Here is a 17,267-nt window from a genome sequence, read left to right as displayed (position 1 = left end):
GTAATGATGCTCACTCAAAAACGCCAAAATCACATACAATCAAAAAAAAATTTCAAATATACAGTACATATACAAAATAGGATATAAATATGAGTTACATGATCAAATTTCTGCACTCAATATTAGTGTGTGCTGTGTGCTTAGCACTTCACAAAATGTTGCTAATCTTTTCCACAACTGGTCATACTCTGCCTACAAGGCCAAGCTGTTTGTATTTCATGCTTCAAACAACACCCTGCATTGAGATGCTCAAAATACATGGAAAGAACAAATAAATATCTACAAAGCAAGTAATACTCCCTATGCTTTCATTGTGATTTCATATTAACCGAATTTTTCTTTTGGAACACTGTGATGCCATTAGTACATATCCAGAATTAGAAAGCAGCTTTTCCAAATACCTACTTATACATCTATACTAACACTCAAGGCCAACCCTAAGCATCTGACACTTTCTCTACTTCCTGCTTCTGCTAGCCAGTCAAGAGAATGTACAGTAATAGAGCAAGCTCCCTTCTACCTTCTACAGCAAAAAGTTAAGTACATGGTGTTCAGAGGACCCAGGAGCTCACCAAGCTGCAGGAATGACCCCTTTTGCAAGGCAAGTAACCTAATAAAAGGGAAGTTGAGGTGACCTCCTCCTGCTGCCTCAGCTATCTGCCTCCAGGAGCTAGAAACAGCACGCCCTCGATGCTCACATCTCTTGCTCCTTTTACTTCACCCAGATTACAAACCTGCTTAGATCAGTTATAAGAGCTAAAACAATAATTAACTTTTGTCCTGAAAAGATTCTTTAGTATAAGCTCTAGGACTCCTTTCAAAAACTGTTTTCCATTATAATACCTATTTCACTTTCTGTATATTTACCTCCTGTTTTCCTATATAATGAAGAATCAGAAACACTGTATTCTGCCTTTCTTGTTATTTTGAGAGCATTAATAAAGCTGAATAGCATCTATAACACATATCCAGGGTACCAGAATTTAAGAACTATGAAAGATATTGTGAAAACTAGAATAGCCCAGAGACTCAGCATTCCAAACATCAGTCATCCTCTTCTACACCTACTTGCGCTCTATTTCTCTTTTAAAAGACATCTGATAGGATGATTAACAAGAAACAATGGAAATTAAATAATGAAATTACAGTAAGTTTATAGCTAAAAGGTACTTTGTATGTGTTGGGGGTTCTAGTCGGAGGTGCCAATTTGACACCCAAGGAACAGATATGAAGGGTACAAATAACCTGACTCAAATCCTACAACCAGATCATGAGCCGGCGGAGACCTTGAAGCCAGGTCCTATGACTAGACTATGCCACTTAATACACAGCCTACACTTTTAGTTACAGGAAAGGCATCCTCTAATATGACTCCCTTATTAGGCCCAGGAATTTTTGGATTTTGGCAGAAATATTTGGCTGAGTATTATTACTTTAAAGATAGTCTTTTTACATCACACAAATCTTTAAAAGTATTTCATAGCTTAAAACAGAAATAGTAAGTGAAATATCTCTTATTTTATATGATCCAAATGCACATAAGATGTTAGTTGGATATAAAAATAGGTGCTTTGCTAATTAAATTATTTACTAAAATAATATAATGATAAAAATGACTTTAAAGGACTGGAAGTTTTCCTAGCCCGCTGTAGACACCAGAGGTTAGACCTGAAAGAGCACTGTATCTAAGAAGAAGGAAGCCCGGGCTGGACCCCACAGTCTCCTGCTCACACACGGAAAAGTCACAAATGAGAGCGCAGTCCTTTCAGCTGTGAAACACATTAAAAACAGCACTCTGCCTGACAGGCTGCTTTTGAACAAGCGGGAAAATTAATCTGAATCAACTTGGTTTCCTCAAAGTGCAAATGGATCATCGTGTTAGATTTCCAGGCAGTCTTCTTCTGGTACACAATTAAACACTTCCTAAACTTGGACATTCTGAACAACTGTCCCAACACACAGCTAAACTGAAATCAATTCACTACATAAAAGAAAATCTTAAGTCCTGCCAAAATTCATCTTATTATAACTATTTAACTGTGAATGTTAACATGTTATATATTTTAAACATTATGTCAGCCTACTAGCAAAATTTTATTACAAACACGTTTTAATATAAACAAGACACCAGGAAAAGACATACTTTTAAATCTCCCAACTCTTTTATCCTCACACAATATATTAAAAGACCTAAACAAAAGAATGGCAAACCAAATTTCTAAGTCCATGGAAAAGCAGCCATTTTCAGTGCTCATCACACATCAAATATCCGTGGGGCAAGAAACTTTCACACAACTACAGCTATTAAGTCTCCCAAACCAAAACTCAACGTAGACGGTGCAGTTAATTTAGAAAGATATTAAAAATACATACACATACATATATATGCATGCGTATGTGTGTGTGAGTACCAAGAGTTCAGCATGTATTCTATTTACACCATTCACTTCATAGAAAAATGGTGAATAGCCTGTCTGAATATGAGAATAAATAGCACGGTTAATTTGCATACATCTCTTTTGAATTTTAAGGAGTTTTGTATTTATTTTTACAAATGTGTAGAAAGGTAGTTTAAAATAACACAAAATTCGTTCTGTAAGTTTGCTGTAATGGAATCTGACTTGCTTTCCTGTAACGGTTTTAACTTAGCCACCTTTCCATAAAAATAAGCTTTTTCCTTAAGATCCTTTAATATTCTTCAGAAATAACTTTTCCCCTTTCTATTACAGAATGAGAGACTGTGGTTATGTTTATGAGTGTTTAAGTGAAATACAAGTAAAAATCAAAAAAAAAAAATTTAATGCAAACTTCTTAACATCATGTTTTCCCAATCCATAATCCCACGTTGCATGTAAAACTGAAAGCCATTAAAGCACTTTGCCTACTTAGTATTCCAACATTCTTAAGGAATAAACTGACATTCCAATAGTCATTTCCGATACTCCATGAACTTACCTGGTTAGTTAGAGGTTGTTGAATCTGGTCAGAATATGATAAGGCAGAAACCTGTTGGTCACTTATGTTTGGCTGGCGACGGTCACTGTACTGATGTGAATGGGGCATCTGTCCAGCCATCTGAAGGCCAGCAGCATGGAATGAAAATGACGGTGCAAGCCGAACAGATGAAGGTTTGCATGCTGAAGTCTCTCCTCCTACAAGAAGATAAGTGAGGTTTAAAGGAAATATTCATATCCTAATGTTTGTATAATTTGACATATCTAATGGCTCCTTAAATAAGAACTTTAGGATATTCAATATTAAAAAACTTTTCTAACTACAAACAGGTATATGTTACTCAACACAACAGTTATGTTTTTAATGGTATAAAAGATCCATATTGATTAAAATGAATATAAACCTGTATTGATAAAATCTTCAGAAAATCTTTTTGTAAAGCAACAGCAACAACCTTTAAGACTTACTTTCACCTACGAGATTTTCATCAATTAAGAACCATAATACAAGTTAAATAAGTAATCTTTTAATTATTGAGGAACTTCTCCAACAGACCAGCTCCTCACAAACCAACTCAAAGGAACATTTCTGAGATGCTATTTTGCACCTGCTGCCAGGTTTACGGCAAACAACATCGCCAGCATCCCCCAAGCCAGGTGAAACCTTATGGTGCTCTCCACTGACACAGGCAATCAAAGGTTGGGTATAAAAACAGGAAAACAAACATAAAACACAGAACTAAACTTCTCAACCCAAGGTCGCTGGATTTCTCTGCACCTTTCAAATAGTCCTAAGGGAATGTAGACCTGGCAAGCTCACCACAAAGAAAGAATAGCCAATAATTATCCCACGGGTAGGATGAACCATGATCATGATATCCGTGGCGGAAATGAAAAATTAACACTTTGGTCCATAAAAGTATTGGTATCTAATAAAAGGTAATTCTTTAAGAAAAGGATAAGAAAAAGATTTTTCTTAAATTCAACCAAATTTGTAATCACAGACTAAAGCCTAAAACCTTGGTCAGCAAGAACGCCTAGATTCAAAATACTTGTGCCTGTCCTCCTGAATGAACCAGCTAACAGCCACAACACAACCGACCATACCACTCAGTAGCAAAATACTTCTGACTTCTACCATTTTCAACACACACAATAATGGTGGTCCAACAGTGAAGGGCACAGACTCTCAGCCAGGCTGCTGGGGTTGGAGATCCCAGAGCTACCGGTGACCAGCTGTATGGCCATGCATACCTAATATCCTGATAATGATAATAATACCTACCTGAAAAGGTTGTTATGAAGGTTTAGTGCTTTAATACATACAACATACTCAGAACAGCTCTGGCAATTAATAAATGGCCCAATGTTATCTGCAAGTACTGTAGAGTAACACACAGTCAATGTGCAGTAAAGGCTCATGGGGCCAGTGCCCATCTTGTGGAGCATACCATCTCTACCTGAATGTGGCACAGACTCTGCAAAACAAAGAGAACAAAGCTCCCCAAACATAAGTTCCACCTCTACTTTCCACCACAGGGAATGACACCATTTCCTACCCAGTCAACGAGAATCAACACTCTGGCAGTCATGTTAGAGTTCTTCCCTCACAGAGGCCCAATCTTGCTCATTCCCTCTCCTAACAGAACACTCAAACACAACCTTTTCATCTACATCACCACATATCTCACTTAAGATTATCAAAACAGATTCCTAATAGCTGTCTTTATTTTATTTGCAATTCTGGATCTACCCAATAACATGGCTAAAGTGACCTTTCTAAAATACAAATCTTAAGTCCTCCACCCCTGCTAAAGCTGGAATGTCAACTGCCCCTAGCATTGCTTTCAGACTTTAGATTCTCTTCTGTCTCTCTCCATTACAGTAAGGTCCTTAACTTTCCCAATCTACATGATTAATAATGTTTATTAAATAAGTAAAAGGACAGTACAACTGTGATGAAAGATGGACAACTTTTCTAAACATTTCATCATTCATAGTCAAAAACACATTCATTCAATTCTGTAGAACAACCTTGTTCACTTTTTAAAAGAACTTCTACAAACTTACACTAAGGCAATAATCAATGATGGCACAAAGATGCCAAGCATGTTTATCCTGGTGTTGTTTGTAAAAGCAAAACATTGAAAATCTAAATTCAAATATTTGGGGTGATGAGGGCTTTTAAATCTGAACACTAAAAAGAAAAAGGTAGGAATGAATATAAATAAAAAGAATTGAGGTCCTTAATATATAAAAAGTTCTTATAAACAGTAAAAGACTAAGGCTGTGACTGGCAAATTTCTTAACCATTCAAAGCCTTAGATTCCCTATCTATGAAGCAGAGGTATTACTATACTGACTCTATTCCTTGTTACAAAGTTTAAATGAGATACCACCAACAGGTACACAGAATGAAACCTGTGACACACACCGAACACTTTTTATAAAAATGTTAGCTTCTGTTTTTATTATCCATGTCACTGTTCTATACTATGTTTAAACTTATTTAGTGCAATATTGTAGAAAAGAGTATAAAAATCATTAACACAAAGCTTAAATTACTATCATAAAATCAATCTGTGTCACAAAACGGGGAAAAAATGGCCAGCATCCCAGAAACCCACCACACCACTCTATGACCCTTTCTAACCTACACCTCCTTCCTCTTCCTTAAAAGTTACTACTATCCTGACCTCCAAAACCAGATTTGTATTTATTTATTTATTTTTGAGACAGAGTCTTGCTCTGTCACCCAGGCTGGAGTGCAGTGGCACAATCTCGGCTCACTGCAAGCTCCGCCTCCCGGGTTCACGCCATTCTCCTGCCTCAGCCTCTCGAGTAGCTGGGACTACAGGTGCCCACCACCACGATGGGCTAATTTTTTGTATTTTTAGTAGAGATAGGCTTTCACCATGTTAGCCAGATGGTCTCGATCTCCTGACCTCATGATCCACCCACCTCAGCCTCCCAAAGTGCTAGGATTACAGGCGTGATGTTTTCATATGAGCAGGTGATACAGTTTGGATCTGTGTCCTGCCTAATTCTCATGTTGAACTGTAATCCCCAATATTGGAGGAGGGCCCTGATAGGAGGTTATTGGATTATGAGGGTGGTTTCTAATGGTTTAGCACCATCCCCCTTAGTGCTATCCTCATGATAAGAGTTCTCACGAAAAATGGCTGTTTAAAACTGTGTGGCACCTCCCCCTTTTGCCTGACTTTGCAGGCCATGTAAGACATGCCTGCTTCCCCAATGCCTTCTGCCATGATCGAAAGTTTTCCTGAGGCCTCCCCAGAGGCTTTCACGCTTCCTGTACAGGCTGAAGAAAGAACCATGAGCCAACTAAACCTCCTTTCTTTATAAATTGCCCAGTCTCAGGTATATATTTACAGCATGGCAAGTACAAACTAATGTAACAGAGTAGAATTGTTTACTTCATCTTATGCCTATAAACTGTAGTTTATCCATTACCTTGCTTTACAATAATATGGACAAATGATAATTTATCCATTCCACTACTGACTGCCACCTGGATTATTTCCAGTTTGGGGCTACTATGAACACTGCCACTTGTAAGCTTCTTGTTATGCATCGTTTGGTATACACAGAGATGCTGTCCTGTTGTTTTTCCGGTCTTTTTTTGTTCCAATCAATTTATCCACTAGCAGTTTATGAAAAATTCTCACGCTCCACTCCTTCACTATGGCATGCAATCATCAGTCTAATTTCAGCCATTATGCTAAGTGTATTTGTGCTGTGGTACTCCAGCGTGGTTTTAATTTGCATTTTCCTAGTGACTCTGAGCATTTTTGCATGTGTATTGGCCACTTATACATCACATCGTGAAACGTACATTCAGGTTGCTTTTCTATTTTTTCTACTGAATTGTAAGCCCATTTCTTACAAATTTCTAGGATTTTTAAAAATACATATTCTGAATATGAGTGAGCCCCTATTGGTTACAGGCAGCTTGCCTTGTCACTCTCTTAATGGTATATTTTGATGAATAAAAGTTCTTAATTTTATCAACTTTTGCTTTACAATTAGTACTGTACTTTTGGAGTCTAAGAAATTTTTCCTTATATCAAAGTCATGAAAAAAATCTATTACCTTCTAAACATTGGGCTTTGTCTCTCACATCTAAATGCAAAATCCATTTGCATTTGACTTCTGTGTAAAACAGGAATCAAGTTTCATTTCCCCCTCCAAATTAACATCCAATTGATCCTTAACCAATTATTTAAAAGACAAACATTCTCCACTGCTCTGTAACCCCATCTTTATCATAAATCACATTTCCCTTTATGCTTGGATCTAGTTTTGGACTCCCTATTCTGTTCTACCGGATACAGACTTACCTACCTAGGTCTGTTTTCAAGAACTGGACACTACCTAAATTACAATAGCTTTAAAAATTTTAAGATCCAACAGGAAATTCTGTTCTTCAAGAATGTTTTGGCAGGCCAGGCGCAGGGGCTCATGCCTGTAATCCCAGGGCTTTGGGAGGCCGAGGCGGGAATCACTTGAGCCCAGGAGTCTGAGACCAGCCTGGGAAACACACCACCACCTCATCTCTGTAAGAAAAAAAAAAAAAGCCGGGCATGGTGACGCACACCTGTAGTTCCAGATACTCAGGAGGCTCGGGTGGGAGGATTGCCTGAGCCCAAGATTTCAAGGCTGCAGTGAGCTATGATTGTGCCACTGTATGTGTTCCAGCCTGGGTAACAGAGACCTCACCTCTAAAAAAAAAAAAAAAGTAAGTAAGTTTGGCTATTCCATGTAAGTTCCTGATTCACCCCATCAAATCCACCAAAACAAACCCATGTTGAGATGTTGAAATTGAAATTGCATTGAATCGATCTCTATAGAATGGTGGTGCCCAACAGAATTTTCTGCAATGATGGATTTACCTGTATCAGTAATGTAGCAAATAGCCACATGTGGCTAGTGAGCATCTGAACAATTTTATTTTTCCTTTCCAATCCTTATTCTTTCCCTTGCCTTATTCTACTTGCTGGGACCTTTAGTACAGTGATGATTTAAAAAGGAGGTAACAGCCACTACTCTCACATATTCTCAATCTTGGAAATACAGCTTTCTTGGAAACAAAGCTTTCAACATTTCTCCAGTATTATGGTTGCTGCAGGTTTTTAACAGATACTATTCCCAGATTAACAAAGTTTCCTTCTACTGCTAGTTTTCTAAGACCTTTTCCTCATGAATGGATGCTGACTTTTATTAAATGCTCTTTCTGTATCTACTGAAATGAGATGACCTTTCTGATTTACTCTGTTAATGTGGTGAATGACGCTGATTGATTTTTGAAATGATAAACGACTTTCCTCGAGCCAAGCATGGTGGTTCCCACCAGTACTCCCAGCAATCTGGAGGCCAAGGTGGGAAAATCACTTGAGCCCAGGAGTTCGAGACCAGCCTAGACAACATAGTGAGACCCCATCTCTACAAAAAAATTAAAACATTAGTAGGGTGTGGTGGCACATGCCTATAGTCCCAGTTACTCAGGAGGCTGAGGTGAGAGGATCACCTGGGCCCAGGAGGAGGAGGGTGCAGTAAGCCATGATTGTACCACTTGCACTCTAGCCCAGGGCAAGATCCTGTGAAAACAAACAAAAAAATTTTTCTATTTCTGGAATGCAATTTGGTCATGATTTTATGTGTGTGTGGTAGATTCACTGGTGAAACCTTCTGGACCAGGAGTTTTGCTTGTGGGTAGTTTCCGTTTTTTTGTTTTTTGTTTTTTTTTCTTTTGTAAATCCCAAAGATTTCAAAACCAGTGGGTAGCTCTTTCCATTAAGGATCATGTTTAATAGGACTATTCAGATTTTCTATTTCCTGCTGTGTCTGTTAAGTTGTAGTTTTCTAATAGTATGTCTAACTTCATCTAAATTTCAAATGGACTGACATCAAGTTTTTATAATATCTTCTCATAAGCTTTTGTGATATCCTCTTCACCTCAACACCGGTTAATGAGGTCTTCTCTTTCTTCATGGTCAGCCTCATCAAAGGTTTAATTTTATTAAGTATGCTGTCTTATATAGGTATTTTTTTTAAATTTTTGGTCTCATCTTGTTCTATCAGTTACCAACAACAATGTATTAAAAATCTCCTACTTAAAGTGTTATACTGGATAATATAAATTCAGGGTTGTTATGCCTTCCTGATGAATAATACCTTTTATCATTATAAACTGCCCTCTTTATTTCCAGTAAAGCTTTTTGCTTTATCTGTTATCAGTCTGACTACACCAAGCCTTCTCTGCATCAATTTTTGTATAGTATGTCTTTTGTCCATCTTTTTACCTTTACCTTCTTCTGTTTCCTTGTATTTTAGGTTTATCTCTTGTAAAGAGTATGTGGTTGAGCTGTATCTATAAATGAACACTAACAATCTATTTGTTCCAACTGTTTTATGTTCCTTTTCCTTTCTTACCTTTTGCTGGAATTTTTTATATCATCATCTCCCCATATTTTTATTTTTTAGTTACCTTATATATTACAATATTACAAAAGATTGCATCCTTGACTAATCAAAATCTAATTACTCCCTAAACTCATATACTATGTTGATTTGTTTTAATTCTGTTGCTCTCTCATCCATACACATACGTGTGTATATCTACTGTATTCACAAGACATCCAAATGACCATCCAGCATGGACAGAATCAGACTGAAAGATGCATCTGGAAGGAAAGATGGGTAATTGTGTGACATCGAGATAGCTATGAAAGAATTACGAAGAAGCAGGTAGTTCCCTTGATTACTGCTGTTATCACTACCCTCCTGAAATACTTGTTTCATTTTTTGAATCTAGATTGAGTGAATTATATGCATTAAATTCAACAAGCACTTACTGAGGGGCTGCATCAGCACTGTCTTGCGGAGGTGACAATGCCATTCATAATCTGTAACAGCACTTCTTGGACTTTAATGTGCCTGCAAATTGTTTTTGAATCTTTTTAAAAATGAGGGTTCTGATTCAGTAGAGTTTGAGAGTCAACATTTCCTTTTTTTTTTCTGAGACAGAGTCTTGCTCTGTTACCCAGGCTGGAGGGCAGTGGCACACTCTTGGCTCACTGCCACCTTTGTCTCCCAGGGTCAAGCAATTCTCCTGCCTCAGCCTCCCAAGTAGCTGGGATTACAGGCACCCGCCACCACCCCTAGCTAATTTTTGTATTTTTAGTAGAGACAGTTTCACCATATTGGCCAGGGTGGTCTTGAACTCCTGACCTCAGGTGATCCACTCACCTTGGCCTCCCAAAGTGCTAGGATTACAGGCGTTGAGCCACCATGCCTGGCCAAGGGTCAACATTTCTAACAAGCCATCAGATGATGCCAATATTATTTTGAAAAGCATTGGTCACCTTAATAAAAGAAAGCTGTTCTCCAACTAATTCAAGTAGTGGATAATCCAAAAATAAGTTATGGTCTATCTAAACAATACACTAGAGGGCTTTTTTTCCCCAGCAGATTTACTTTTCTAGTTATAAGGTTGAAACATTTTTAGGGAGAATAATACACATTCCCATGCATAATGGTGATATGCTAGGTGACAAAGAATCTGATGTTCTTTTTGGAATTTGCTGTGGGTGATCTGAATGTGAATTAGCAAGAAAAAACTTTTTCACTTCTGGTACTTTTTAGCTATGTATATCATAACTAGTTAGTGACATTATCAGTTATTTAGTGAAAGGAAAGAAAGATTAAGCCACCAGTACAGGGGGACTGCTGGTAAACATGGTATATAAACGAGGTGTGCTTGCCACATGCTCATTGTCTCCTTTCTTAACTCGACTGCTGTGTATGAAATTCAGAAAAAACCTAAGTTTAATTTCCTCCTGCAACACCAAAAAGTATTTAAGTTATCCATTCATTCATTCCTTTCCTATGATAAGATTCCAAGGGGACAAAACTAATATGCGTATTTCTAGTTAACCTGATTTTATAATTAAGCAAATTACCCATGTTTTTACTCTTAAGTTTCTATCTTCCCTTTTAATGCAAATGTTCATTAAAAAAATGACTCAGTTTATCCTGTAACAGGGATGATCATATAAAGTATTATGCGGAACCATATGAAACTGCTGATAGATTTTTGACTACCTTTGGTTTACAAAACAGCAATTTCATATGGTTCAACCTACTATCTACCATATTATATAATCTTTATTCAACTCAGTATAAGAATATCTTAGCTTAAGAATGTATCACAATACATGTTTTAACATCAGATAATGTTAAAATTTAATGATGAACTTAACAAATAATTCAAAGCTATCTAAAATCATCATTTGGAGTGCAGTTCCAAAATATTTTCAACTGCTGTCAAACAGTATGAAAAGCATGTTGGAAAAAATCATGCATGTGGAGTTCTGTCTTTACGTGCTTCTGAACTGTATGGATCATTTTTACCATGAGCATGTTTCTGTAACTTTGCTAAACTTGGGGAAAATTCAGTATTTTACTAAAAGAAAAATGAAGCAGCTTTCTTACTTCAGCCACGTTACTACATTCTAGCAAGGAAGTATAATAACTAGAGACCATATTACCAGTATGGATCGGCATTGATTCTACAGAGAAATATTTCATAAGCAACACATCTCAAAGACTGGGACATAAGATTCAAAAAGATAGTGGTAAACACAGAGGAAACAGCAAATACAAAAAGCATGAGAAAAGACCCTAAGTTTAAAAACAAAAAAGTAAAAATAACAAGTATCAGAAGCCATTATCTCCGATACATAACCCACACGTAGCTCTACTTGTAGATCTGAATGTTATTCTTACCTAACCTGAATTTCTTTGTTAGTAATGTGTTAACAGGGGACCATTCCTGTGACAGTATTAATTGATAGTAGATTTTAAAGAGAAACAGTTAAATCAAAGAACAATATTAAAGAACAAAAAGTAAATGAAAATAATTTAATTAAAACTATAGCATCTAAATGTGGAAACATGAGGCTGAGGTTCTAAGACAGAATCCACCAAGAAATGAGGAGGGCAACCAAGCTTATGTGGGCAAAAACCCACGAGGTCCCTAGCAACAAGGCACATCCAAAATGAAGACAAAATGTTAAAGGAATTGCACCTCTAATGATGGCTGGAAATAAAGGCACATGATTAAGAGGGTAAGTGAGCGAAAGTCCATGAGTAAGCCTTGTTCATGATTTTATCATCAGCACCAAGAACAGTGCCTGGCACATGGCCTGCATTCAATAAATATTTGTGCAATAAAGGAATGAACTGAATCCATCAGGAATATTTAGACTGTGAAGAAATCATTGAGAGAGGGAGGGAAGGGACTGCACGGGAGGTAAGGATGAATGTAGTATTTTTTAAATGAGGGGTTCTTGAATCAAAAGCAGAGAAAAGTCTTATAGCACAGGCTACAGCTATCGCTCAGTCAACTGCTCTTACTCATTTTTATATCCCAAGCGCACAGTGCAGTGCCTGGCTCCACAGAAGGTGTTAAATAAATATATATTAAAGTGAAAGCAAGCAATGACTGTGACTATGCAAAAAGTCTAATGATAAGGACTATTTAGTAACAGTGATCCAATAAGAACAAATGAACTGATTTCTTATTACCCTCTAGTGGCCAATATGTGTTACTACAGGATGCATACACCACACGCGTGCACACACACACATACACGCCAATGTTACTACAGAATGCATAAACACACACACACATGCACACACAAGCTTGTCAACCTATTAGCCAAAACAGCATACTCAATTATCTAGAAACACAATGAAATTGCTAATGTAAGACATAAATAAAAGCTCAGGTTTTTCAGCATGAAAGATTAACTGAATCTATATATTAAAATTGTTAGTAACAATGGGTTACGGATAAAAACATGTTACCCTTAGAAATTTGTATTATCAGATTTCTACTTCTGACCTCTGTAGAGTACCTGGTACCAGATTCCCTCACTCACCATAAACAACTAAAGAACTAGTCAAAACACACGAAATAACCGTTTTCAAACACTGGACAACAGGCAGTGCGGAATAGTGATGACTGAAAAAAGAAATCAATCTTGGTGAGCCCTACAATCACCTTGGTTTCCTATCTAGAGGCCCTTCGCAGGGTACAGTATAGAAAGGAGGAGCCCAAACAGAACACAGCAATCTCACTGTGCTGCAGAGACAGAAGGAAGAGTTCAAGGCCACTGAACTGGCTGCACTTTGTGCAGCAGGTAACAAAAAGAGAAGGAGCTCCATCAATCCGTACATAGGGTTCTCCTTGACTCTTTGGCCAAATGCTAAGCTGCACAAGCACTGGGAGAAGGACCATGAAGCCAGGCACAGAACAACTACCAGGGAACTGTGAACTGAATAACTACTAGAATTCACACAAGACTGTAAGACATTGAGTGTTCAAACAGGCTACAGTGGAGAAACCCACAGACATTCAACAGAGACCCCAGAAAATCCACATTTAGGGCTAGGACTAATCTGGCCCTACAGTAAAGGCTGGCCCCTGTTCTAAGAGACTGAAACAACTCTCAAAGGATCAAGATGGTCTGCAAGTGAATTAACAGCCTGCCAGGACGACATTCAACACTCTTTAAAGAGAACAACATAAATCCAAACACTCACGGGCCAGCATTCCTCATGCCCATAGCCAGCCCAATTCACTAGGCACGGCAAGAAGCAAGAAAATGTGGCCTGTATTCAGGAGGAAAAATCCATTTAAGACTCAGACATGACAGAAAGAGTAAAGTTAGCAGACCAAAACCACTATTATGAATGTTTTAAAATACAAAGGAAAACATGGACAAAATAAGGGAATAGTGACTCTTAATAAAGAAATAGAATCTATAAAAAGGAATTAAATGGAAATTCTAAAAATGAGAAACAAAATAACTCAAATGAAAAATTCACTGAATGGACCTAATAGCAGTTCAGACACTGCAGAAGAAAAGATAAAGGAAAAAGTCACACAAAAATCACACTGAGGCAACTCAACCAAATTGCTGAAAACCAATGATGAAGACAAAAATTGTAAAAGCAGCCAGAGACAAAAACAGCTGTTTCCATACAGGGGAGTCACCACTTTCTCACCAGAAACCATGTGCACTGCCAGAAGAAAATAAAACATCTTAAAATGATGAAAATAAAAAAGACCTTTAACCTACAAATCTATATCCGGTGAGAACATCCTTCAAAAACAAAGGCAAAATACTTTTTCAGACCAATGAAAGTGAAAGAATTTGTCAGCAGTAGATCCGCCCTCAAAAAATGTTCACACAAGTTCACAGAAGGACAATGATTCCAGATAGAAACTGAGATTCACACAAAGGAATAAAGAGCACCAGAAATGTAAATATGTATGTAGATAAATATAAAAGACATTTTTTTCTTAATATGTTTGAAAGCCAACTGACTGTTCAAAGCAAAAATAACATTGTGGAGTTTATTACATATAAATAAAACAATCACAGCACACAGGACAGCAGAAATAAATGTTAAGTATTCGGTTGGTGTAAAAGTAGTTGTGGTTTTGCCATTTTATTATAACTTACATAATTTAAATAAATGTATAACTTAAAATAAAATAATAACTATATTTGAAAATCAAAAATAATCATCTTAAAACTTTAAGACTAATATGCAGATGTGTGCTTTTCATTCATTCTGTATTTAACAAGCACATATCATTTTTTAGGAACTGTACTATCCTCAACAACTAAATAACAGAAAATCTTACTTAACCCTACAGTAAAAGGGCCCTTAACCCTCGATTACAAAAGGTAAGCCAAATTCTTACAGCTGAAATAGGAGGCCAAGGATTTATTTTTGGTAATACCATCTGGAAGACAGAAAAGATTAAAATAGTAATCCAAAATATAGCTGCTGGATTCCATAAATTATCATATTGTACACAGGATAACATATAATATGGGTAAATTTATATTTTCCCTAATATCCTAAAGTTATAAAATATTTTAAATAACAAGAATAAATAAAGCAGATAATACCACCTAGTACTAAGTTATTGGCAGTTGTGAAAATTCCAGGTAGAGAAATAGTTTTTCTTGTAGTGCCCATAAATTTTAAATCAATAATCAGTAATGAAACCTATTTAAATTAAAATTCTTCCCTACTTAGTACAAAACAAGGTATTGAGCAGTCTTTGAGCCCTTAATTAAATCTAGGAATGAGTGTAGGGAAGTTTGGAAACAAAAGACAGGTAAACAAAGACACGCAATGTCTCAAGACAAAGTCTGGAGGTGAAATTAAACCTTTTTAGACAAGTCCAAACACTTAATGAAAAGAATGAAGACCAGTGGTTCTCTAACTTTGACTGGGGGCTAGTGGCTAACAGTGGATTAGAAGCCAAAGTCTCTCTCCTAGCGCAGTAACATTTCTGAGATGTGAAGGCCACAAGACTCCCCCACCCCTTCTGTTCGCTACTGCCTCCCCGTGGCTTAAAACAGCAGAAGCTCTCTAAGTCTCTGCTGCCTGACTTAATCATACAAAAAGAGCACAGACAAATCAATCTGCCATTAGGAGATTTTTTAAATGTCAACAGGAAACAAAAGATTCTTAACATGTTGCAATAAATAAAACATACAATCTGCCGAATTTTAGGTATTAACTGACAATTGATTTTAAATGACTGCAAAAAAAAAATCTTTTGACACATTAAAAACTAATAGTTTACCGAAAAAAAAAATCCATGCTAAAGAAAGCAACATGTCTAACATAGCAACTGAAATAATGGTCGCTTATACAAAATTCTCACAAACATGTTTAAGTTTGAGCAAAAGCAATTTAAAAAGTTTATCTTCATGACTATGGCTGCGGGATCCTTCCTGACTTAACTGGCACTTGACCTAATGCTCCCAAATATTTATGAATATATATATTTTTAATTTGCATACAAGTATTCTCAAGCCCACTCACTCCAGTCCTTTGCGGGAACAAAAACCAAACTTATTTCTGATCGAAGTTTAATTTTAGATGACTCACTGGACAGCCCTGCAGAGGCACAGAGAAGAATGCCTTTTAGGCTAGCAGAATCCAGATAACAACACAAGAAACAACCAACCAGATGACAGCTGCTGAAGCAGCCCTGTCAGGCAGTATCATGTCTCAATACGAAAACAGAACGTTACATAGAAATCAGAATTTCAATTACATAAATTTCTTCCTAGCAGGGTATTAGAATAGCATTATTTATTCAGCAGGTAACTAATCAGGCTAAACTGAGAACATGCCCCCTAAATAATTAAATAAACAAACAAAATCTACCACCACTGTGAAACAGAAAGTACTTTCAAAAATCTACAAGATCTGCATAGCACAGTGATGATTACTCCATCAGGCATCCAGGTTAGTCCTAAAGAAAATGAGCAAATATTTGGGGTCCTGATTAGACTGCTTATATAAATGCTAACCACTTATTTAATTAAAGGATTCATACTTTCACTGCAGTCATTCAGCCTTCAGTAAGTTTAACTTTCATAAATACATAAAGATTTCACAAGTTTTACAAAAATGGCTCAAGTCGTTCCAACTGACACTACAGTGATTATAACAGAGGAACTAATTCTTTCAAGCAAGCTAATAAAATGATTGTCCATCAAAGATGGTAAGCCAGATCCTGAGTCCAGGGTCTTTCAAGAGAAAAATGACAGTGACCACAGCTTAAGGCTATCAGACGTCTTGATTTCAAAGCTGTCCTTCATACTATTATAGTAGTTGTCAGATGGTGTATCCTTATTTATGGTTCAGCAAATAGCAGAGAGCATTAGAAACAGTCCTCCACACACAAAACTGAACTGCCAGCCTGACGTGCAGTAATGTCACACGGCAAGCACATTCAGTGACTGCCACTTCCCACTCTCAGTCAGGAGATGAGGTCTTCTCTTCCTTCCTCCCAGGTCAGAGGCATCTGTAGGATAGTTAAGGAGAGCAGGGCAAGAGCCTGGACATGGTAACCACAAGCCTCCAGCTGCTCAAAATGCCCTTTATGAAGCCCCATGGACCTCGGCCTGCTCTCTATATCTCACATTCCTCTGCACCATGCAAATTTAGCATATTCATTTACAAAACAGGTAAAACAAGAAATACTTTTTAAAGTTCAGCTTGCTCTACAGAAGACAGGCATTAGGCTAGGACTTAAGCGTCCCCTTTTGCTTGCCTTGGCCCCAGCATCAGTGGGACATGGCAACAAATAAGCCGGTCTTCTTACACATGAAATAAGAGGATTCATCATCACCCTCGACCATGTAAACCCAAAGTACTCCTCTCCCTTGGACAATGCCTTGGGTTTGA

The 17,267-nt window shown here is 37.2% G+C and overlaps 1 protein-coding gene across 18 annotated transcripts in view; it reads right to left on the bottom strand.

Annotated features, from left to right (window-relative positions):
* Window positions 1-17,267, bottom strand: part of DYRK1A (dual specificity tyrosine phosphorylation regulated kinase 1A) — a 148,853-nt gene that overhangs the window by 39,267 nt on the left and 92,319 nt on the right. For 17 of the 18 annotated variants that reach the window (XM_063720897.1, XM_063720896.1, XM_054542516.2 and 14 more), the window contains one exon: window positions 2,956-3,152. In XM_063720897.1, coding sequence (XP_063576967.1) covers window positions 2,956-3,152 — 197 coding nt within the window. Of the gene's footprint in view, window positions 1-2,955; window positions 3,153-7,572; window positions 7,697-17,267 lie in introns of all 18 variants that reach the window. The other variant, XM_054542515.2, reaches the window with a different exon arrangement.

The sequence above is a fragment of the Pongo abelii genome, chromosome 22 (genome assembly GCF_028885655.2).
Source record: "Pongo abelii isolate AG06213 chromosome 22, NHGRI_mPonAbe1-v2.0_pri, whole genome shotgun sequence".
In the NCBI taxonomy this organism is placed as follows: domain Eukaryota; kingdom Metazoa; phylum Chordata; class Mammalia; order Primates; family Hominidae; genus Pongo; species Pongo abelii.
This window is presented reverse-complemented; position numbering and strand designations above follow the sequence as displayed.